The 23,507-nt window shown below is 39.8% G+C and overlaps 2 protein-coding genes across 3 annotated transcripts; one reads left to right on the top strand and one right to left on the bottom strand.

The window, feature by feature from the left end:
• Positions 1–311: 311 nt before the first annotated feature.
• LOC143456066 (SCO-spondin-like) lies at positions 312–18,016 on the top strand. The gene is made up of 14 exons (XM_076955139.1): positions 312–1,723; positions 2,406–2,531; positions 2,877–3,048; positions 3,231–3,331; positions 3,708–3,848; positions 4,029–4,175; positions 4,343–4,520; positions 5,238–5,341; positions 6,424–6,628; positions 6,831–6,925; positions 7,156–7,315; positions 7,499–7,617; positions 7,701–8,021; positions 8,226–18,016. Exons 1-14 carry the CDS (start codon positions 1,621–1,623, stop codon positions 16,982–16,984), a joined length of 10,731 nt encoding a protein of 3,576 aa, XP_076811254.1. The 5' UTR covers positions 312–1,620; the 3' UTR covers positions 16,985–18,016.
• Positions 18,017–18,881: 865 nt separating this feature from the next.
• On the bottom strand, positions 18,882–23,239 carry LOC143456386 (arylsulfatase B-like). Of its 2 annotated transcripts, none has more exons than XM_076955165.1 (12): positions 23,152–23,239; positions 22,872–22,922; positions 22,245–22,408; positions 21,875–22,026; positions 21,649–21,725; positions 21,292–21,455; positions 20,707–20,868; positions 20,354–20,499; positions 20,117–20,248; positions 19,898–20,037; positions 19,409–19,519; positions 18,882–19,240 (listed from the first exon to the last, which is right to left on the bottom strand). In XM_076955165.1, the coding sequence occupies exons 3-12, from the start codon at positions 22,281–22,283 to the stop codon at positions 19,068–19,070; spliced, it is 1,296 nt and encodes a 431-aa protein (XP_076811280.1). In that variant the 5' UTR covers positions 22,284–22,408; positions 22,872–22,922; positions 23,152–23,239; the 3' UTR covers positions 18,882–19,067. The 2 variants fall into 2 exon arrangements, with proteins under 2 accessions (XP_076811280.1, XP_076811281.1); XM_076955166.1 differs by having other exon boundaries at positions 22,263–22,408.
• Positions 23,240–23,507: the final 268 nt, after the last annotated feature.

The raw sequence follows: 23,507 nt of genomic DNA, 5'->3' as shown, positions 1-23,507 counted from the left end.
TCGTAGAATCACTTAACTCCGCCAAATTGAATTAGTAAGAAAAAAAGTCTGGCAATTTTTGGCGTACAATTTTGAAACGCCGCACAACCCGCTTATTACAGTAAATTTGTTTCAAAGATCAGTTAAAAAACAACCTAGTATTGCCTAGACGCCGTAATTGTTTTTCATGTCTTAGTAAGTTATGCAACGTATTTTTTCACAAAATCTATCTTGGAAAATATAAATAACCTGAATTTGCTTTTCCTACTCGATTTAACAACAAACAACAACGCCGTATCAACAGCTACAATGCGCGGTTTGTTGTATTGAAAGTAGGCGATCGAATTTTTCTCACAATGCTTGACAAGCAATCTGCTGTGTTGTGCGATCAGCCAACTTTTTTTCATGAATGTGGTCATTATTTTATAACAATGCTGTCGACAGCTTTCAGAGTACAATATTGCAATAGTTACAAGGAGTCGCAAGCAAGAAAACGTGATAAAGGAAAAGAATTGAAAACGTAAAAAGTCTCTGGCTCCCAGCAATTGGGTTCGTGGGGAGCGGTCATAGCCCAATACCCCATTCCCTTTATACGTTATTGAGTAGCACCGTAGTTTCTTAGAAGTCCTAAATTACTTTTTTATTATAGTTTAATGGTGAAATTGTGTGAATATTTGCAAGTCATGATTTTATTTACAAATCTGTTTGTTGTACGGACGACGCGCAGCTAATTAGGCTATAATTAGCTGGATCATATATAACAATCATACATTATATATAATGAATATATATCATATATAAAAATTAGATGGTTGATAGGAACTTGTGCAGTTTAGAGTTGTCATCCCATGACTTCTAGTCTTTTATGGATTTCTTTCAATTCAACAAACCAGATATTGCCGACGGAAAATTATATAGGCGGGAACAGACGCAGTAGCGCAGATGCCATATTTTATCTCCTCCAAAGAGGTTTCGACGGTAATGTAGCGAGTTTTGGAGAGTGCACTAAGCCCCAGGGCTAGGCTAAAGTTTGTGAGAAAGGGTTGACGCTTGTTTCGTTTAAATATGCTGAGATCATAGACATTTTTTGGAATTGAAAGACACCGAGAGACGATTTAGATCAAATCTTCGACCCTTCTTTTGCAGACTCAGAAAATTTTAATTCACGATTTTCGTCAAGATAATTTGCACGACAGTGCCAGTGTTGTTAGGCTCGTTTGTTGCTAATTTGCATTATCTTGTCCCGACCGAAAGCTGTGTGCAGGTTGTTCTCTGTTACAAGCTATTTTATCAGATAAGGGCTGGCCAGGGTTCAAGAATGCAAAGATTGTAATAAACGAACAGTCGCGAAGAACCACGTGTTAGATCTTATAATCACCACGCCATAAATTACCGGATATTGCGCTCAATGCAAGTGTAAGCTCGAGTGAGGAACGACATGCGATGCAGAATTGCATGTTGGTGGCAGTATTTTGAGAATTATTCTATTAAATAATTACACAGCAAACTAAAACATAAAATTTTACTAAGTTATAATTTAATAATGCTTTTGTTCAGGGCCGAGAAGGTTTTTGTAGCTTACAGGCAGGTAAAACGGCTACATCCTCTTGGTGGGCTATAGATCATTTTCACAGAGTTAAAATGCGTGGAAAAGGATTTTTTGGACAACATTTTCCCAAATTATTTGGTGCTATCGTTCTGGTTACATTCTTACTTGCTCTTGCCAACGCTCAAGAATCAACTGGTTGGTTTATTTTTGTTTTGATATAGACTAATATTTGCTACAAGGATCCAATTTTTTATTCTTAACGTTACTGCCTTGATAAGCGAAGTTTACATTTAAACGTACGTTTGTTGTTTTTGCCTGACCTTATTTATTTTGAAGTTAAAATTGTATAACCCGACTCAAACTTTTCATCAAAGTCACTTTATGACGTTCAAACATGTCATTAACGAATACATATTACCTTATAAAGAAACTTAACCGGTTTTTCGAGCAAATATCACGAACTTAATCCGCAGTAATGCAAATGAAGTAACGACGAAGGTTGTTTGCATACAGGTTTATTTAGAAAACACAACAAAATGATTTCTATGTCGATTGTTAACAATTGCAAAAGCCTTTTATAATTTAGTTGTATGTACATTTCGATTCATCATTTTAATTTTATCAGTCCCTCGTAGAAGGACAAGACATTTCAAGAAATGCCAAAATATCACGCGGATCAACAGATATTTTTGAGAAATCTAATTGCAGTTTTTCTGTTTTTTTTTTTCAGAACGAATATTTTAAGGTTTAGCCTTTTCGATCAAAATATTCAATGATGTTCTTTTCAGCAAAGATGTGACACGCAAATAACTTTTTAACGTATCAATTATTTACCGCATCAACCTTTTTTCAAGATTACGATCTGCTTTTTATAAAGGTCGATGCGAATTGAAACGTCATGAAAAGATACCTTGTGCAAATTGGACGTACGGAGAGGAAAATTGTTTGAACTTGAATTGTTGCTATGACAGAAGAACTTTCCCATTCTGCTATTATCCCGGCGGTTAGTCGATTTTATGTTCAAAATTTGTGTTCTAATTATAATCTGTCGGAAACAATTATTATAGCTCTTAATGTGATTTTTCTTTGAAAATGCTTCAAAGCGTTTGATAAAAAATTAATTAATTAATGGATTAACAACAGATGTTACAGTTGTTCAAAACAGAAACATTTGTAATATTTCCATCAACTTCTTTCTGATCTATAAACAGGAATAATGCTGTAATTATTCCGGGAACTATTTTTGCAGAACGATACTACGCATCTATAGATCTCTCTTTGCAGCTGCGTAATATAGCAAATAGAGCTCCTATATTGTTCTTACAACAATTGAAGCATTTTATTTCAGAAAGTAACGTCACTCTTCCGACTGCTGGGACTCTAGAACTTCCCGAGAGCGATTACCTTCTGCCCTGGGGTCCCGATCAAATCTTCTTTATACCGGAGAATGACACCTTGGGACGCTCGGAGTGTGACGCGAGCCCCGCTAGGATACCGTGCGCTGACACACAGCCTACTAGGTACACATAATTTATAAATAGACTTTTAAAAATATTTTCTAGCATGGCAGCAGTAGGATTTTGATAAAATATGCCTTTGAATATCTTAAATTCTTAACACATTGCAATAATATACACAGTTTAGTTCAACAAACAATTATTTTCGAAAAAGTATTCCTTTTACGCCTGCATTATATTCACAGGGATCGATGTATTGAATCATCTTGTTGCTGGAACCCAGGGGCAGGATTTCCCTTTTGTTTTCATCCTATCTCCAGCTCCAATAGTGACGACATAGTTTTAGGTAAGCTGGGCTTGTAATGAACTATGCCATCATTCAGAAGTTAACCATGAGCCACTTATCGTGTCGTTGTGATCAGATCAACTATCGGTTGGTTATACTTTGATTTTATCGCCTTCTGAGTGCTTTCGTGTTTGCTGGTGACCACTTAATTACTTTATCATGATCATGATATGTAAATGATCACTCACACGTTAATTCTGATGCACCTACGGGCTATGACTTGTGTTTCTTTCGTTCACTTATTTTTAGCAACATCTAACACACGTTTATATGTCAGTAACGCTGTTGTATTATTTCCTGTCCGACAAGTAATTTATGGTTTTTCTTCTGGGAAAACCTACGTCGTTTTTCGTAATAAAAATTATATCTATCCCAGAGTGTGTTTGCTCCGCCACGGAAACAGAAAAAACTCCCTGCCCGGCCGGAGAAGATCTTTCGGAGAGGACTTGTCTCATCAACAATTGTTGTCATTCTCCAACTGAAGACGAGTCGATTCCGACTTGCTTTAAAAGGATGGGTTAGTGTTCGGCCTTTGTCCATTAAAATTCTTGTTTTTACTCGTTGTAGCCTCTAGGTTAAGCCTACATCGTAACTGTAGCTAGCCGTCATCAAAGAACAGCTATTGTAATAACCGATTTATATTGGTTTTGTTTATCTTGCGTCAAAATCTAATTGGAAGCGACTTTGTATTGAACAGAAACCGTCGACGCCTGCGCGGAAGAGTGTCGCCTGCAAAGGCATGAGAAGATATCTTGTGGGAACTGGACATTGGGAGAAGATGTCTGTCACGGGTTAGGATGTTGCTACCACTCTTCATCTTTTCCATTCTGCTATTATCCAAGAGGTGGATCATTCTTAAACGATGCTGTTTTCCTAGAATAATCTTTCATTTAGATTAAACACAAAATTTGAGTTGTTAAATTGATATATCATAGCAGTAAGTGATCTTTGACATATTTCAATGTGCAACATAACCTACAAAACATTTAAAATAAATTCATTGTACTCCAGGGAAGGACATCAGCCTCCCCACAGCTCCTGTCACCACCGCTTCTAGCGACTTTTTTATCCCCGTGAATCCCACTCGAACTTTCTTCAACCCCGGAATTAGAAATCTAGTTGTTTTGCAGTGCGCCTCTGACACCAATGCTTCGAGGCGGCCTTGTACAACAGATGGAAGAATTACTAGGTTGGATTAGTTCTTTATTATGTAGTTTTGGCGTTTATCACTGTTCTAGTACTAGGCTATTGGGTTTACTTGAAATAGGAATTTTCTTGAAATTCTTTAACGCCTGATTCTCACCGCAATGGTAATACAAGATGCGGTTATTAATATTTTTAACGAAAACAACTAATAATGTTGTCTGTAATTACCACATAAGATTAAGCGGTTAGATGGTTTGCAAAGGTTAAACTTGCCATAATATACTTTGATGGGGTCTCGCCTTATCTCAACGGCGGGATAATCTAAATTCTGTAAGAAGAACGCTAACTGAAAACGTTTGACAAATTCTGCAATAGTATTCTAAGCTAAGCTTAGTGCCCAAATTAACCTTACCTCTTAAAACGACTCAAAAACTTTGAGATAATTGACAAGTTTTTATTTTTATCCTTCTATCGCTCATGTGCTACAATGGAATTATTTCTGTTTATTTGCATATTGCTACTGGGTTCTCCTTTAGCAGCGGTGGGATTCAATTATTTTAACATCCGGTTCTCTCACTAGCAGCATGTCATATTGACCCGGGGCCGATATACACATAGGCCTATATATATGCTTATTAACAACCGGTTCGCGGAGGTCATTACAATTCCAAGAACCTGCTGAGTCCCACCACTACCCTTTAGTGATGTTGTGACAAAATGAAATTTATCAAGACCATGAGTTTAATTGTTTGACTTGCAGGGAGGCTTGTTTGGAGTTGTCGTGCTGTTGGAATCCAAACCTTGACGAACCATATTGCTTCGAGCTGGAACCCGTTTTAAATTCTGAAAATAGTGCAGTTTTAGGTAAGATTTTGATGAAAATCTATCGTCTGGCGACCCTTCGAAAATTAATTATCATACAATCTAATCTTCGATATCATTTCAAAGCATGTAAGTACTAGCACATCAAAAACAAAACGCGCTTTGTTAGACAAATGAAAATTTTCCGTAAAACATGACGTATCTGCCGCAAAGATCACCACGTAATTAAACCTACCTTTTTTGGTTAACTGACAAACCGACTAGCACAGTGTTAAAAGATCGCGTGACCAATGTTCACTACGATGCGCCACCTCACGGCTAACCGGCGGCTGACACGGACGTAGCTTATTCTAGTTGCTTGCTGTTTACACAAAAGTCATAAATTCCAAGACCGGGATTCTTGTTGTCATTCCACGAATGGGTTTCGTTGATGTTGCTGTTTGATGATTCTTTGGTTTATAAACGGTCGTACTTGCTTCAGTCTTTTATTTATCTCATTAAATTGTCAGTGTTGTGATTGATGCAAACGTTATTGTATACTTTGCTTGGCTCGCCTGTAATACTATGTTATTACTGCTTCTGGGACCGTTCCAATTTAAAATGATCGAGTTTACTTTTTATTGATTATAAATTAATTATTAATACGTTATAAAGTAGCATCGCTGATAACAGCTTGGCTTCTGTTATTTTGAAACCTTTGTCACGTTTAACGTTTAAACAATTATCGTCTGGTGACCCTTCGAAAATTAATTATCATACAATCTAATCTTCGATATCATTTCAAAGCATGTAAGTGCTAGCACATCAAAAGCAAAACGCGCTTTGTTAGACGGATGAAAATTTTGCGTAAAACATGACGTATCTGCCGCAAAGATCACCACGTAATTAAACCTACCTCTGTTGGTAAACTTACAAACCTACCACCGCAGTGTTAAATGATCGAGTTTACATTTTATTGATTATAAAATAATTATTAATACGTCATAAAGTAGCATCGCTGATAACAGCTTGGCTTCTGTCATTTTGAAACCTTTTTCACGTTTAACTAACGTTTTAACGTTTACTCCAGTTAAAAAATTGTATTATTTTTTTTATAAAAAGGTGTTCTTAATTGATACATTTAGCTCAAATTCTCGCCACTTTGGACGAACAGCTTAACGGCAGGATCACGGACAATGACGTCAATAGTACTGAGGAAGCTTCCCCGACCAGTAGATATAGTTACGAAAACTTCAGTGTTGTCCTGGAATGTCCCCCATCAGGTAGCGACGAACCAACCGAGTCAGAAGAATCACCGAGCATGGTTGCTTCATGCGTCGGAGACAACAGGTGTGTCTTGGTACTATTTAGCATTTGACGTTTTCGTTTGCATTTTCAAAAAAAGGGATAGTCTTACATTTTACTGCTGCGTGTTAAATCTTCTGTTTGATTATTGTAAACTTAACAGCTGCACCATGAATTACCTATTGTTTTCTTAAAAGATCCTAAACTAGTAGATCTGAGCTAAGCATATCATAAACAAGCCTTTTAGAAAACGCTGTTTGGACCAGGCTTGTTGTTGGGATGGCCAGAATTGTTTCTCTCCTTTGTCGCGTTTCACCTCACCAGACGGATACCTACCAAACGGTTTGTATGCTAATATCTCACATATCACTTTCGATTCTTAGTTATAATAAAACATTGTTAATTCAAGAGAAGTACAATTTACAAAACTAACTGCTTTGGCAAATATAAATCCTAGAGCCTAATAACAATTGACCATCTGAAGCACTGAAAATGCTTACAGCCAGGTTTTTCCTGTAAAAGCTATTTCGATTTTACTCTAAATAACCAATCACAGTCATCAATTGTTATAGGTCCTGATCTTCCAATTGACGCAAGAAGAGCAGATTTTTGGATTCCAGCTCAAGTAGATCTTCCAGTGATCTCGCTTGAGGAGGAAGAGAATCCGTTTTGGGTTGGATGCGACATCGGCGAAGCTGCCATTCCTTGTAGCTCCTCCTCTACCATCACCAGGTAAAATGTTTTCGAAACTTTACAACGTTTCAGATAATTTTTGTTGGAAACTATTCCAAGTAGTTGTTCATTAGAGATGTGCCCAAGCCAATATTTTCATGGATATCGACCGTTTCTGTTTTCTCACAAAACCGAATCTTGCAGAGTAGATTTGATCCGAGTCTTTTAACGGAAACGTTTTAGGTCTGAATGCATAGCGCTGGGATGCTGCTGGAACCCAGGTGTCATTCTGAGGGGTAAAATGGAAAGCATCTGCTCACTTCCAGCAGTATTGCAACCTGACGCAAGAGAGAATAGACGAAGTAAACAGTGATAAGATTTTTTTTGGGATTCCTAGATAAATAATTTCCTACGAACCATAAAGTTACATACTGATATGTTGCAGATGAAGAAAACATCGCGGAGTGGAATTCTTGGAGGGAGTGGTCTCCTTGTACAGCCACTCAGCCATGTTCCGAAGGAGGGATAAGGAGAAGAAGACGACGATGCGAAGGTTTAATTTCCAACACAAGCTTCGGTAGGACGAGACAAGCTTTTCTCACAGAAGCATGCACTGGTCCCGCAACTGAGACTGAAGTTTGCCAGAATCCGTCGCAGTGTAATGTCGCATCTTGGGAAATATGGTCCGATTGGGAAAAATGTTCAGACTCCTGCGGGCCAGGCACACAATCACGCAGTAGACGTTGTGTCCTCTCCTCTTCTGAAGGTACTGTCATTACTTATGTAAGACTTGAGACTATCAACTCAGTGAACTTATAAAAGAAGGTTCTTCAAACGTACAAAAAGTTGTGGTAGTGACGGCTGTGGCACAACCTACCATAAAATAAATTAGCATTAGTTATCTGAAACATGTTGATGTATACCTCACAGCCACCTATAAAATTCTTATGCTTATATAATATCTACGCAGGAATTGACACCGGATGTGAGCAACTAACGGATGCTGTTAAGTTCGTTCCTCTTGATGTAGAAAATGGTCTATGCAACCAAGAACTTTGCAATTCTTGGTCAGGTTGGTCGAATGCATCAGCGTGCAATGCATCATGCAGGACAAAAGGAGTCCGAACTGAGGAAAGAACATGTTTGGATAATTTAGCATACCAAATAATACATAATGGAAGTTGCTACTTAAAAACCATTCAGTGTAATGGGGCTCCCACATGTCCTCCTTCATGGGATAATTGGCAGAGCTGGTCTGAATGCTCTGAAAGTTGTTCTTCAGGAAGAAAATCAAGGGAACGAATTTGTAGAAATGAAAACTCAACAATCGTATCATCTGATGACTGTGATGGATCACCCAATGATGTAGAAACATGCAATGCAGATCTTTGTAATGTTTGGGGAGAATGGGAGTTGACTGGCGAATGTGATGCTCGTTGTGAGGAGAATGGAACAGAAATTCATACAAGGATTTGCAATAATCCTTCCAACGTAACGTTTCCCACAGACGTTTGCAACACTCGTGAAATGAGCTGTGTAGGAGAGTTATGTCCAGGCGAATGGGGACGATGGAATGATTGGAGTGAATGCGGAGATGTATGTGGACCTTCCACGAGAAATCGGGACAGAAGTTGTTATGTGAAAGGTGATGAAATCGATGATATCACTCGTTGCCAAGCAGATGATCCAACTTCTGAACCAACGGAAATGGAATTGTGCAACAACAATTTATGCCCAGATTGGGGAGAATGGACACTCAACGATGATTGTGATGCTTCATGCAGAGGAAATGGAACTCAAACCAGAACTAGACCTTGTGTTGATCAAAATATTTTGCTGAAATTGCACGAACAATCTTGCCACAGTTTGTCATTGTTTTGTCTAGGAGCACCCGTATGTCCTCCTTCATGGGATAATTGGCAGAGCTGGTCCGAATGCTCTGAAAGTTGTTCTACAGGAAGAAAATCAAGAGAACGAATTTGTAGAAATGAAAACTCAACAATCGTAACATCTGATGAATGTGATGGATCACCCAATGAAGTAGAAACATGCAATGAAGATCTTTGTAATGTTTGGGGAGAATGGGAGTTGACTGGAGAATGTGATGCTCGTTGTGAGGAGAATGGAACAGAAATTCATACGAGGATTTGCAATAATCCTTCCAACATAACGTTTCCCTCAGATGTTTGCAACACCCATGAAATGAGCTGTGTAGGAGAGTTATGTCCAGGCGAATGGGGACGATGGAATGATTGGAGTGCATGCGGAGATGTTTGTGGACCTTCCACGAGAAATCGGGACAGAAGTTGTTATGTCAAAGGTGATGAAATCGATGATATCACTCGTTGCCAAGCAGATGATCCAACTTCTGAACCAACGGAAATTGAATCGTGCAATGACCACTTATGTCCAGATTGGGGAGAATGGACACTCAATGATGATTGTGATGCTCCATGCAGAGGAAATGGAACTCGAACCAGAACTAGACCTTGTATTGATCAAGATATTTTGCTGGAATTTCACGAACACACTTGCTACAGTTTGTCATTGTTCTGTCTAGGAGCACCCGTATGTCCTCCTTCATGGGATAATTGGCATGGTTGGTCCGAATGCTCTGAAAGTTGTTCTTCAGGAAGAAAATCAAGAGAACGAATTTGTAGAAATGAAAACTCAACAATCGTAACATCTGATGAATGTGATGGATCACCCAATGATGTAGAAACATGCAATGCAGATCTTTGTAATGTTTGGGGAGAATGGGAGTTGACTGGCGAATGTGATGCTCGTTGTGAAGAGAATGGAACAGAAATTCATACAAGGATTTGCAATAATCCTTCCAACGCAACGTTTCCCTCAGATGTTTGCAACACTCTTGAAATGAGCTGCGTAGGAGAGTTATGTCCAGGCGAATGGGGACGATGGAATGATTGGAGTGAATGCGGAGATGTTTGTGGACCTTCCACGAGAAGTCGGGACAGAAGTTGTTATGTGAAAGGTGATGAAATCGATGATATCACACGTTGCCAAGCAGATGATCCAACTTCTGAACCAACGGAAATTGAATCGTGCAATGACCATTTATGCCCAGATTGGGGAGAATGGACACTCAATGATGATTGTGATGCTCCATGCAGAGGAAATGGAACTCGAACCAGAACTAGACCTTGTATTGATCAAGATATTTTGCTGGAATTTCACGAACAATCTTGCTACAGTTTGTCATTGTTCTGTCTAGGAGCACCCGTATGTCCTCCTTCATGGGATAATTGGCAGGGTTGGTCCGAATGCTCTGAAAGTTGTTCTTCAGGAAGAAAATCAAGAGAACGAATTTGTAGAAATGAAAACTCAACAATCGTAACATCTGATGAATGTGATGGATCACCCAATGATGTAGAAACATGCAATGCAGATCTTTGTAATGTTTGGGGAGAATGGGAGTTGATTGGGGAATGTGATGCTCGTTGTGAGGAGAATGGAACAGCAATTCATACGAGGATTTGCATGAACCCCTCAAATGCAACGTTTCCCTCAGATGTTTGCAACACTCTTGAAATGAGCTGTGTAGGAGTGTTATGTCCAGGCGAATGGGGACGATGGAATGATTGGAGTGCATGCGGAGATGTTTGCGGACCTTCCACCAGAAGTCGGGACAGAAATTGTTATGTCAAAGGTGACGAAATCGATGATATCACACGTTGCCAAGCAGATGATCCAACTTCTGAACCAACGGAAATTGAATTGTGCAATGACCATTTATGCCCAGATTGGGGAGAATGGACACTCAATGATGATTGTGATGCTCCATGCAGAGGAAATGGAACTCAAACCAGAACTAGACCTTGTGTTGATCAAGATATTTTGCTGGAATTTCACGAACAATCTTGCCACAGTTTGTCATTGTTTTGTCTAGGAGCACCCATATGTCCTCCTTCATGGGATAATTGGCAGAGCTGGTCCGAATGCTCTGAAAGTTGTTCTTCAGGAAGAAAATCAAGAGAACGAATTTGTAGAAATGAAAACTCAACAATCGTAACATCTGATGAATGTGATGGATCACCCAATGAAGTGAAAACATGCAATGCCGATCTTTGTAATGTTTGGGGAGAATGGGAGTTGACTGGAGAATGTGATGCTCGTTGTGAGGAGAATGGAACAGAAATTCATACGAGGATTTGCAATAATCCTTCCAACATAACGTTTCCCTCAGATGTTTGCAACACCCATGAAATGAGCTGTGTAGGAGAGTTATGTCCAGGCGAATGGGGACGATGGAATGATTGGAGTGCATGCGGAGATGTTTGTGGACCTTCCACGAGAAATCGGGACAGAAGTTGTTATGTCAAAGGTGATGAAATCGATGATATCACTCGTTGCCAAGCAGATGATCCAACTTCTGAACCAACGGAAATTGAATCGTGCAATGACCACTTATGTCCAGATTGGGGAGAATGGACACTCAATGATGATTGTGATGCTCCATGCAGAGGAAATGGAACTCGAACCAGAACTAGACCTTGTATTGATCAAGATATTTTGCTGGAATTTCACGAACACACTTGCTACAGTTTGTCATTGTTCTGTCTAGGAGCACCCGTATGTCCTCCTTCATGGGATAATTGGCATGGTTGGTCCGAATGCTCTGAAAGTTGTTCTTCAGGAAGAAAATCAAGAGAACGAATTTGTAGAAATGAAAACTCAACAATCGTAACATCTGATGAATGTGATGGATCACCCAATGATGTAGAAACATGCAATGCAGATCTTTGTAATGTTTGGGGAGAATGGGAGTTGACTGGCGAATGTGATGCTCGTTGTGAGGAGAATGGAAGAGAAATTCATACAAGGATTTGCAATAATCCTTCCAACGCAACGTTTCCCACAGATGTTTGCAACACTCGTGAAATGAGCTGTGTAGGAGAGTTATGTCCAGGCGAATGGGGACGATGGAATGATTGGAGTGAATGCGGAGATGTTTGTGGACCTTCCACGAGAAGTCGGGACAGAAGTTGTTATGTCAACAGTGAAGAAATCGATGATATCACTCGTTGCCAAGCTGATGATCCAACTTCTGAACCAACGGAAATTGAATTGTGCAATGACCACTTATGTCCAGATTGGGGAGCATGGACACTCAATGATGATTGTGATGCTCCATGCAAGGGAAATGGAACTCAAACCAGAACTAGACCTTGTGTTGATCAAGATATTTTGCTGGAATTTCACGAACAATCTTGCCACAGTTTGTCATTGTTCTGTCTAGGAGCACCTATATGTCCTCCTTCATGGGATAATTGGCAGAGCTGGTCCGAATGCTCTGAAAGTTGTTCTTCAGGAAGAAAATCAAGAGAGCGAATTTGTAGAAATGAAAACTCAACAATCGTAACATCTGATGATTGTGGTGGATCACCCAATGATGTAGAAACATGCAATGCAGATCTTTGTAATGTTTGGGGAGAATGGGAGTTGACTGGAGAATGTGATGCTCGATGTGAGGAGAATGGAACAGCAATTCATACGAGGATTTGCATGAACCCCTCAAATGCAACGTTTCCCTCAGATGTTTGCAACACTCTTGAAATGAGCTGTGTAGGAGAGTTATGTCCAGTCGAATGGGGACGATGGAATGATTGGAGTGAATGCGGAGATGTTTGTGGACCTTCCACGAGAAGTCGGGACAGAAATTGTTATGTCAAAGGTGACGAAATCGATGATATCACACGTTGCCAAGCAGATGATCCAACTTCTGAACCAACGGAAATTGAATTGTGCAATGACCATTTATGCCCAGATTGGGGAGAATGGACACTCAATGATGATTGTGATGCTCCATGCAGAGGAAATGGAACTCAAACCAGAACTAGACCTTGTGTTGATCAAGATATTTTGCTGGAATTTCACGAACAATCTTGCCACAGTTTGTCATTGTTTTGTCTAGGAGCACCCATATGTCCTCCTTCATGGGATAATTGGCAGAGCTGGTCCGAATGCTCTGAAAGTTGTTCTTCAGGAAGAAAATCAAGAGAACGAATTTGTAGAAATGAAAACTCAACAATCGTATCATCTGATGAATGTGATGGATCACCCAATGAAGTAGAAACATGCAATGCAGATCTTTGTAATGTTTGGGGAGAATGGGAGTTGACTGGAGAATGTGATGCTCGTTGTGAGGAAAATGGAACAGAAATCCATATGAGAATGTGTAATAATCCTTCCAACGCAACGTTTCCCTCAGATGTTTGCAACACTCTTGAAATGAGCTGCGTAGGAGAGTTATGTCCAGTCGAATGGGGACGATGGAATGATTGGAGTGAATGCGGAGATGTTTGTGGACCTTCCACGAGAAATCGGGACAGAAATTGTTATGTCAAAGGTGAAGAAATCGATGATATCACTCGTTGCCAAACAGATGATCCAACTTCTGAACCAACGGAAATTGAATCGTGCAATGATCTCTTCTGTCCATCCTGGGGAGAATGGACACTCAATGATGATTGTGATGCTCCATGCAGAGGAAATGGAACTCAAACCAGAACTAGACCTTGTATTGATCAAGATATTTTGCTGGAATTTCACGAACAATCTTGCTACAGTTTGTCATTGTTCTGTCTAGGAGCACCTGTATGTCCTCCTTCATGGGATAATTGGCAGGGTTGGTCCGAATGCTCTGAAAGTTGTTCTTCAGGAAGAAAATTAAGAGAACGAATTTGTAGAAATGAAAACTCAACAATCGTATCATCTGATGAATGTGGTGGATCACCCAATGATGTAGAAACATGCAATGCAGATCTTTGTAATTTTTGGGGAGAATGGGAGTTGACTGGAGAATGTGATGCTCGTTGTGAGGAGAATGGAACAGAAATTCATACAAGGATTTGCAATAATCCTTCCAACATAACGTTTCCCACAGACGTTTGCAACACTCGTGAAATGAGCTGTGTAGGAGAGTTATGTCCAGGCGAATGGGGACGATGGAATGATTGGAGTGAATGCGGAGATGTTTGTGGACCTTCCACGAGAAGTCGGGACAGAAATTGTTATGTCAAAGGTGATGAAATCGATGATATCACTCGTTGCCAAGCAGATGATCCAACTTCTGAACCAACGGAAATTGAATCGTGCAATGACCATTTATGCCCAGATTGGGGAGAATGGACACTCAATGATGATTGTGATGCTTCATGCAGAGGAAATGGAACTCGAACCAGAACTAGACCTTGTGTTGATCAAGATATTTTGCTGGAATTGCACGAACAATCTTGCTACAGTTTGTCATTGTTCTGTCTAGGAGCACCCGTATGTCCTCCTTCATGGGATAATTGGCAGAGCTGGTCCGAATGCTCTGAAAGTTGTTCTTCAGGAAAAAATTCAAGAGAACGAATTTGTAGAAATGAAAACTCAACAATCGTAACATCTGATGAATGTGATGGATCACCCAATGAAGTAGAAACATGCAATGCAGATCTTTGTAATGTTTGGGGAGAATGGGAGTTGACTGGAGAATGTGATGCTCTTTGTGAGGAAAATGGAACAGAAATCCATATGAGAATGTGTAATAATCCTTCCAACGCAACGTTTCCCACAGATGTTTGCAACACTCTTGAAATGAGCTGTGTAGGAGAGTTATGTCCAGGCGAATGGGGACGATGGAATGATTGGAGTGAATGCGGAGATGTTTGTGGACCTTCCACGAGAAGTCGGGACAGAAGTTGTTATGTCAAAGGTGAAGAAATCGATGATATCACTCGTTGCCAAACAGATGATCCAACTTCTGAACCAACGGAAATTGAATCGTGCAATGACCATTTATGCCCAGATTGGGGAGAATGGACATTCAATGATGATTGTGATGCTCCATGCAGAGGAAATGGAACTCAATCCAGAACTAGACCTTGTGTTGATCAAGATATTTTGCTGGAATTGCACGAACAATCTTGCCACAGTTTGTCATTGTTCTGTCTAGGAGCACCTATATGTCCTCCTTCATGGGATAATTGGCAGAGCTGGTCCGAATGCTCTGAAAGTTGTTCTTCAGGAAGAAAATCAAGAGAACGAATTTGTAGAAATGAAAACTCAACAATCGTATCATCTGATGAATGTGGTGGATCACCCAATGAAGTAGAAACATGCAATGCAGATCTTTGTAATGTTTGGGGAGAATGGGAGTTGACTGGCGAATGTGATGCTCGTTGTGAAGAACTTGGAACTTATAGTTTTACTCGTTTATGTTTGGATCCGTCTGATTTATCTTTTGTTACTGACGTTTGCAATACTGGCTCAGAAAACTGCTCTGGTGAACTTTGTCCAGGTGACTGGGGAAATTGGCAAGCGTGGTCGGATTGCCTTGAAGTTTGTGGACCATCAGTAAGGAGCCGTTCGCGGTCTTGCTTTGTGAAAGGTGTGTCATCACAATCTTCTCGTTGTTTGATTGGCTCCGATTACGAAGAGGAAACTTGTAATGATCTCTTCTGTCCATCCTGGGGGGAATGGTTTTCGTCCAACTGTACCGGTATTTGTGGAGTGACTGGGGTTTATCTTCGAACAAGGGACTGTATAATCGATGGAGGACTTGTCTCCGAAAATGACATCAGTACTACCTTTGTTGGGACTCCAGAGAGCTGTTTCCTGGAAATACATAATTGCATTCCTGAATGTGTTCCTTTTTGGCTTCCGTGGAGAGACTTCACTGAATGTTCAAGTCGTTGTGAACCTGGAAATATGACTCGAACAAGGGAATGCTTCTTCAATGAAAGTATTTCTCATCCCTCTCTGTGTTCAGATTATAACCGGGACCACGAAATAGTGGATGATGTTGAAGGTGCGCTGAGTGACTACGATAGTGTTAATACCGTTACGTGCAATAATGACATTTGTTTGACGTGGTCACCGTGGGCTGAGACGTCTTGTTCTGGTGAATGTGACGTTCCCGGAACACTAACTCGCAGCAGAACTTGCCGCTTTTCTCTTGTGTCGGGAGAAATCACAGCGGATCGGACGCGTAGATGCAGTCAAGAAGTTGTTCCTTGTATTGGCCGTTGTAGGACTTCGTGGTCCTTGTGGAGCTCTTGGAGTCGTTGCTCTGAAACCTGCGGCGCTGGGATGAACATACAAAGTCGAATCTGTCGGAAGGAAGGTTTGGAAGCTGAGCCTGAGGTTTGTTTTGGGGGCACCGGTCTTGATCCCAATGTTCATCGCCGAACACGGCCTTGCAACACTCAGGTTTGCAATGCCTGGAGCACTTGGACTCTCGGCGATTGTACGAAAGAATGTGGCGGAGGTGGAAAAAGGCAGAAGAGACGTGAATGCGTCGGAAAAGGATTAACGGCTCCGATTACAGCCCCTGCCAAGGATCTATCTTGTCACTTCGTTATAGAGGAGTGTGGGAATGAACCATGCGATGCCGCTTATTTGCCATGGAGCGCATGGACACGGTGCACAAGTCCTTGCGGTTCTGGAACTAGAAGAAGGCGACGAAGGTGTATAAGTAAAAGAGGCGGGTTTGCAACTGTGGCAGACTGCTTGGTCATAGGCCCCTACCAGGAGCGTGTACCATGCACCACAGGGTGTCGAGAGTGGTCTACATGGAGTGCATCCGGGTGCTCAGTTACATGTGGAACAGGTTCTGCAGCGAGAACTCGAACGTGTGCGGTTGCTACAGGTAACCTAGCCCCGAACATTCCCCGGTCTTGCACTAGACTGACAGGTCGCTGTAACGCGGGTCCATGCCGGTAAATAACGTTTATTGGTGCATGCAATCATGGTTATTTGGTTCTTGTACTTACTTCTCTTTTTGATATTAAAGTACGACCTGTAATGAAGAATAATTTATTTTAAACATTGCCAGCGTATGACGAAAAAACAGTGAAACCAGATCTTGTTATGTTGATGCATTTCACTATACTGTATTTTTCGGTATTCGTTACTTTATGATAATATTGATGGTTCTACAACAATACCGTGCTGTAGACTTTTGCTATGTTTTCTTTGCTATGTTTTATTTATGTTTTTATTTTGTTATTTATTTTTTTTGTGTTGTTTATTATAAAGTTCTGTCTTGCCTGCTGCTATGAAACACTAACAAGTTTTGTAAATCTACTTTTGTAACATGAAGGTGCAGCACTTGCCGATTGCCTTTTGCTACGTCAAGAAAATCAAATATGAAATTTTTTAATTTAAAACGCCACATCCCGTGCAGTATAGGACTTTTAAGGGATATATCATTACTTTACAATTTTTTCAGTATAATCTGTCTCGTGTACGCATGCTATCTAGATTAAGATGCACATGTTGTATAATTTATGGATTACAGAAAATCTTAACAGAATTCAGGACCCCAAAACACCACCATTATTGCTTGAAAACCTATCATACGATGTTGTAATGTCGATGGCGTGCACCTCTCCATCGCCTTCCCCTTCGCTGCTGACAGCCTGGACCTGGACAGACCGTTAACGTTACGTCCGTTAACTGACGCAGGATTTTACTGCTCAGCTCTGTGCAAATGGGAAACGGCAATTTTTTTAGTTTTAGACGGCAACCCATCATAATCGTTACTTGGCTCATGTCTCGACAGCTGGTCGGGTGTTCGAATATAACATTCGGCACTTACAAACAATGACAGAAGATGGAGAGATTGAGTGACATACTGACAGTCAGTTTGATAACGAGGAACACTAGGCTACATTTTTACACTTGACCATAAAATGGATTTTTTTGAGTGCATTGAAAAAACCATAATGTAATTAAAATTAAAGCATAAAATGACTTGTTTGTAGCCGATGACGGTTTTACCATTCTTTGGTAATTCCATTCATGCAATCAAAAGCTCATACACGTCTTTTGCAAAGACACATAAAGTAGTGTATGTAAAGCATTAAAAAACAGGTGTTAGTAACAGTTTTTTAATATAATCATATGAGCGGTTTAGAAGTGCCTGGCTCTTTGTTTGTTTTATTTAGCCTTTCCTTGGCAAATTAAGAACCTTCCAAGCTATTGGAAACGTTCAAATATGTATTTAGTAATTTGATTCGCTCATCAGATGTGAGAAAACCACAAACTGCCCACAACAGCGCTTACATACACTTTTCTCAAATAATTGCCTAACCACTTAGACTACACAATATACACCCATCTCTTTGAAAGACGAAGTGATGTTGGATGTTTCTTGTCTGAAGAAACTTTCAACTGTTTGCCCTTAATCATTTATCGATTGCAACATGGGAATGTAGTGTTGTGTAGTGGTGTTGATGCTGTTGATGCTCATTATTGCGGCTGTTGAAGGAAAGGTTTTCTCTTTTCCACAATCAGCAGATATTGCGTCACATCGCATGCATTTAAGCCTGATCGGAATTAGTCAGTTGCTCGGAACAGTTGATTCGAATTATGATTAAGCTGTAGCTTTTTGCATTCTTAACGTTGAATTAGAAGTTTGCTTAATGTTATCCACCCGGTCTGCCAAATCAGACTAAGACATTTCTGGCCAGGCGCTTAATATTTTCCTCTCACACAAAGGCAAGCTTTTCACAAACAACATTTTTGCATTAGGGTTATTATGTCGGGTGCATATCAATAGAAATATATAGTGAAAGGTAAAATCAAAGTGTAACGACGAGTGAAAGAAGACAATAAATTCCCCGATCCCTACATTTTATTGTGCCAAGTAAATAGAGTGATGTGGACTCATTCAATTAAATCATACACCGTTGTTAATGCAACACAACTTCGGAAAAATATCATTGCTTTACGGCTCCAGTGTCGCACAAGCTACACTCATGATATCTAGATTAAGATGCACATTCATGGATTACAGAAAATCTTAACAGAATCCAGGACCCCAAACGCCGCCATTATTGCTTGGCAACCCATTGTCCGATGTTGTGCTGTCTATGGCGTGCACTGCCTTCCCCTTCGCTGCTGACAGCCTGGTCAGCATCAGAGATAAATTTGTGATGTCTGTAGCGGCAATATTATTTGTCTCGTACGGGTCCTCTGTAGAAAAATCACATGATAAAATTTTTATAAAAAATTGTTGAAATTTAAGGCACTCTATAATTTTTTAAACGCAAGTGCGTTGTTTACCTTTGTACTAACAAGCTTGCCATCGTCTAAAACCATAACTTGAAAATGTTTTTGAATATCTAAACTCTAAAGTCTTACCTTCAAGGTCGAAGAGGTAATAGTCGTAACTACCGATAGTGTGGGCGTTCATATTTGCTGGCGTTCCAATCACGTCTGTGGAATTTTCTGGAGGTGTTATCCAGTCGTTCACTGTAATAGGACAAAAAATATCATGATATATTACCTGATATTGACCTGCAAGCAATTTGAAACTTGGTTATTGACTGACCATTTAACAGCTATGCAGGTCTTTCGTTCGTATATAGCTAAATATTCCAGTCATTAAGTTGACGTAATGAAATAAGCCAAACTGAAATAAGCACAGGTGATATCAAATATAAACCCAACGTGACAAAATGCTTTGTGCTATCATTTGTTAAACATTATTTTTGGAATTGTTTTCAATTAGGCGAGTTTATTTTGCTTTTTTAATTAGTTTGGAAATTTTATATCTGTGGCTTTTTTTTGGAAAATTTTTGCAAAAAAATAATGTGTGTAAGACTATGATAAAAAGTTTGGAATTCTTACGTCCTCCGAAACCTACGGACACTCCGGCATCTATTTCAATCAACTTATAGTTGTTGTATCTGATAGCGGCTTGTTCAACGACCCTTGCTGGTGGTTTGGACGAAGTTGAATGTTCGATGATGTTGTACACCAGCTCATTTCTAAAGGACAATAGTTACTTTTTCTCATAGTTGTCAATCATCATGTATATAAAAGAAACTATGTGATCAATTTTTTTGCCTTGGGGAAACCGAATTATCAGAGATGGACTCCCAGATATTCATTCCGTCGATACCGGAGGGAACTGCATACGCATCTTTTCCACTTGCCAAGTATACGAAAGTGGCAAAAAGATCCGACACGTGAAACAACCTGAATAAACATGTAGAAGGAATTTGACACATAGACTATAAGATTCCCTTCGAGTAGATTGTTATCTATTTCACGAGTATTTGCGTATAAAGCAATATAGGTTACCCGTTATGTGAGTAACCACTGTTCGTTAGGAGTGGGCTGTGAAAAAATGCCGGAACTCTGTATCCGCCATCCCATAAAGTGTCCTTTTTTCCTCTTAATGGATAATTGTTACCGCTCTGTCCGTTTCTTCTGGTGCCCCCGCCGTTCTATTCGATGAAGACGTGATGTTAAAATTTGCAGCTTCAAACAATTGCTTTCAAACTATAATTTTTAACCTTTTTTGCAAGTAACAGAACCATATAAGATGCTGGAATTGAATTAAAGATTACTTGATAATTAGAACGTGTACTTATGTATAATCTGGTGACTATTGTTAAACATTGCGTTGGCTCTCACATTCTAAAATCACTTACATCGGAATAAAAAACGAATACTGTGTTGTCCCACATTTCTCGGTCAACAAGAGCACTTTTCAGTCCTCCAACTTGCTCATCGAGGGCGGTTATCATTCCTAAATAAATCTTCCGTTTCCCGCCTCTGAGTTTTGTGTACAAGTTGGAATATTTGGCGTCAACCTGGCATGTAACAGAACCGGGAAATGTAAGCACGCAATTGATTATGTTCTCATTTTTAGATAAAACCGTTCCAAGTCCACTAAATTCAACCTACGTTGAAGTCATGGAAACTCATGTCCATTTAATTAACGGAATAGTATTATCACTGGAATGAAATCATTAAGTACTGTTATAAGACTATCTACAACCGAATGAAACAGGGCCATTTGCATATTGATTTGGCAATACCATAAAGATATATGTAGTTATTCGTTTGACGAAATTAGTCGACCATTCTGAACTCATTTCAGTGATGGAATTATTTTGTTACTTATATCAAAACGCGTCCCGGAAAATAACACGAGTTTTGATAAACCTTGAAGTCAAATTAAGTCGGTAAATTCGGTCATTGGCAACACCCTTTGATTGCCAGTTTGCTTTTACCTCAAACGGCGAGTGAGGAGCATTGTAAGCCATGTAGAGAAACATTGGTTCATCTGGATTTTGATTTTCTATAAACTCGATCGCAGCATCAGTGAGATCCGTGGTCGCATATTTGTTATAGGCAGCATAATTGACAGTAGTATCATTTCTGTAGTCGATGGCAGCTGGAAGAAAAAATATCAACTCATTTCTGCTTGAATATCCGCGTCCTAAGTGCTGGGACTACTTTTCCACCAGCAACAACAACGATGGCTTTTGCTGCCGAAACGTCAGGAGTACGCAGAATTTTTGGTAAATTGACATCATTTTGATACCGAACTGGGGGCTGTATAACATTCGCGCACAGTATAACCTTACTTTCTCCCGTTTCTCCAACCATGTGGTCATAATATCCAATGTGACCGTTGTAAAATCCATAATGTTTTGAGAATCCTCTGAATGCAAAATATAACGGTTATTAGGTTCATGCATTGAAGCCTTAAGCTACCGAAACCGGGAACATATTTTCCGTTGTGTATAAACTAGAACTATTTGTGCAAAATTTGTATATTTGTATAAAATTATTTGTGCTATATACACGGACCTTCCAAGTGGGGTGTACTTCGTATTGCAAAATCCCAAATGCCACTTTCCGGCCACGTAACTCGTGTAGTTTCCGACTTGCTGCAAATATTCCGGAAGTAACTTTAAATTTAACGGAAGTCCTTTTATCTGCGTTGCCGTCACGACGCCTTCCTACATGATACGTCAGCACAAAGAAAACACGTAAAATGACTTCGAGCGTGCTTAATGTGTTAGTGCACGAATATTAGGTGTAAATGAAAACAGAGATAACAGAAGTGCGAGTCATAACATAACTCAGCGGAAACTGGTCAATAAACAAAAACAAATGAAACCGGAAAAACGCCAGGTAAAATCTTGGTTACTTTTAATTGATGTTTGATACAATTCACCTGCATTCCAATGCTTACTGGGTAGTATCCAGTAAGCATTGCGGCACGCGAAGGAGTACAAAGTTGTTGGGCGTACGCTTGCTCGAGTATGACACCGTTTTCGGCCAGACTTTACAAATTTGGCATCAGGACCTGAGGGTTGTGCCAGCTCACATCGTTGAAGCCTAAGCGAAGGCGAATATCTTTACTCGGCTTAAAAGTATGCACTGTAAGTATCATAAGTAAATATCTGTTGCTTGGCACATTTTGCCGGCTCAGTAGCCAAGTGCATGGTTAGAGCGCTGTACTCGCAAAATTCGTGTTCGGCACAAAGTGACGCTACCATTTTAATGCTCTCAGGCAAGGAATTTACGACACTTGATCCTGAAGCCAGTGGTCTTTGTGAAAGGTTTTACATTCGGGCGATATATGACATATGAAAAGATATAAAACGTGTGACAATCCGAACTTGCACCAAGGCGAGCTCGGTAACCGGAGCTCGAGTGATGAGGAATCATCGCAGGGTTTAAGTCGTGCAAAGACTTTCCTCAGCCCGAGGATAAAGATTAACATATAATATATATCATACCTCTCTGCGTTTAAATTTTAATTAAAGAATTGTTTTGCAAAATATCGTCTAGAACTTACCTAAGTCGTCGGCAAATACCAACACGATATGAGGAGGTGTTGCCTTGTTACCTGATGGTTAAAATACAGTCATCATATTAATACTTAATTTTGTAAACAATTTTTCCCAAATAAAAAACATTAATAGCAGCAAAGCAGTATACAAGTCTGCAATAACAGCAGAGTATCACTACATATTATATAGGTTGTAGTGAAAAAGGGCAACTGGTTACACGCATGAAAAACATCCAGTGTTAAAGGAAGTGGTATCAAAGCAAACATCCAGTGATTTTGCACCAACCTTTGCAGAAGACAAAACTTCCCAATATGAAAAGCTCGACGAGTAGCTTCGTCGTTTGTGCAGTTAATATCATTTTAAACTTAGCTTAACAAATATGAAGGAAAATTAGTGCTCCAAATTTCTCAAATTTAGTTGTAAAACAGTATTAAATCCTATTTGTGACTTCTTTCCTGCAACTGCATGTACTCCTGCGCACCCTGCTCGGCTTAGTTTTGGTGATCTGTTTTGCTTTTTCAACTTAACAAACGGACTGGCATTTTGCAAAGTCGTGCAAAACCTTTTCTGCAAGGACCAGTGAATAATCAGTTCTTGCTTTATGTTCATTTTACTGCTTGTTGTTAAACCTTTATATATAT

Source organism: Clavelina lepadiformis, chromosome 1, assembly GCF_947623445.1.
Source record: "Clavelina lepadiformis chromosome 1, kaClaLepa1.1, whole genome shotgun sequence".
Classification (NCBI taxonomy): domain Eukaryota; kingdom Metazoa; phylum Chordata; class Ascidiacea; order Aplousobranchia; family Clavelinidae; genus Clavelina; species Clavelina lepadiformis.
Note: the sequence above shows the minus strand (reverse complement) of the source record. Positions and strands in the feature narration are given on the sequence as shown.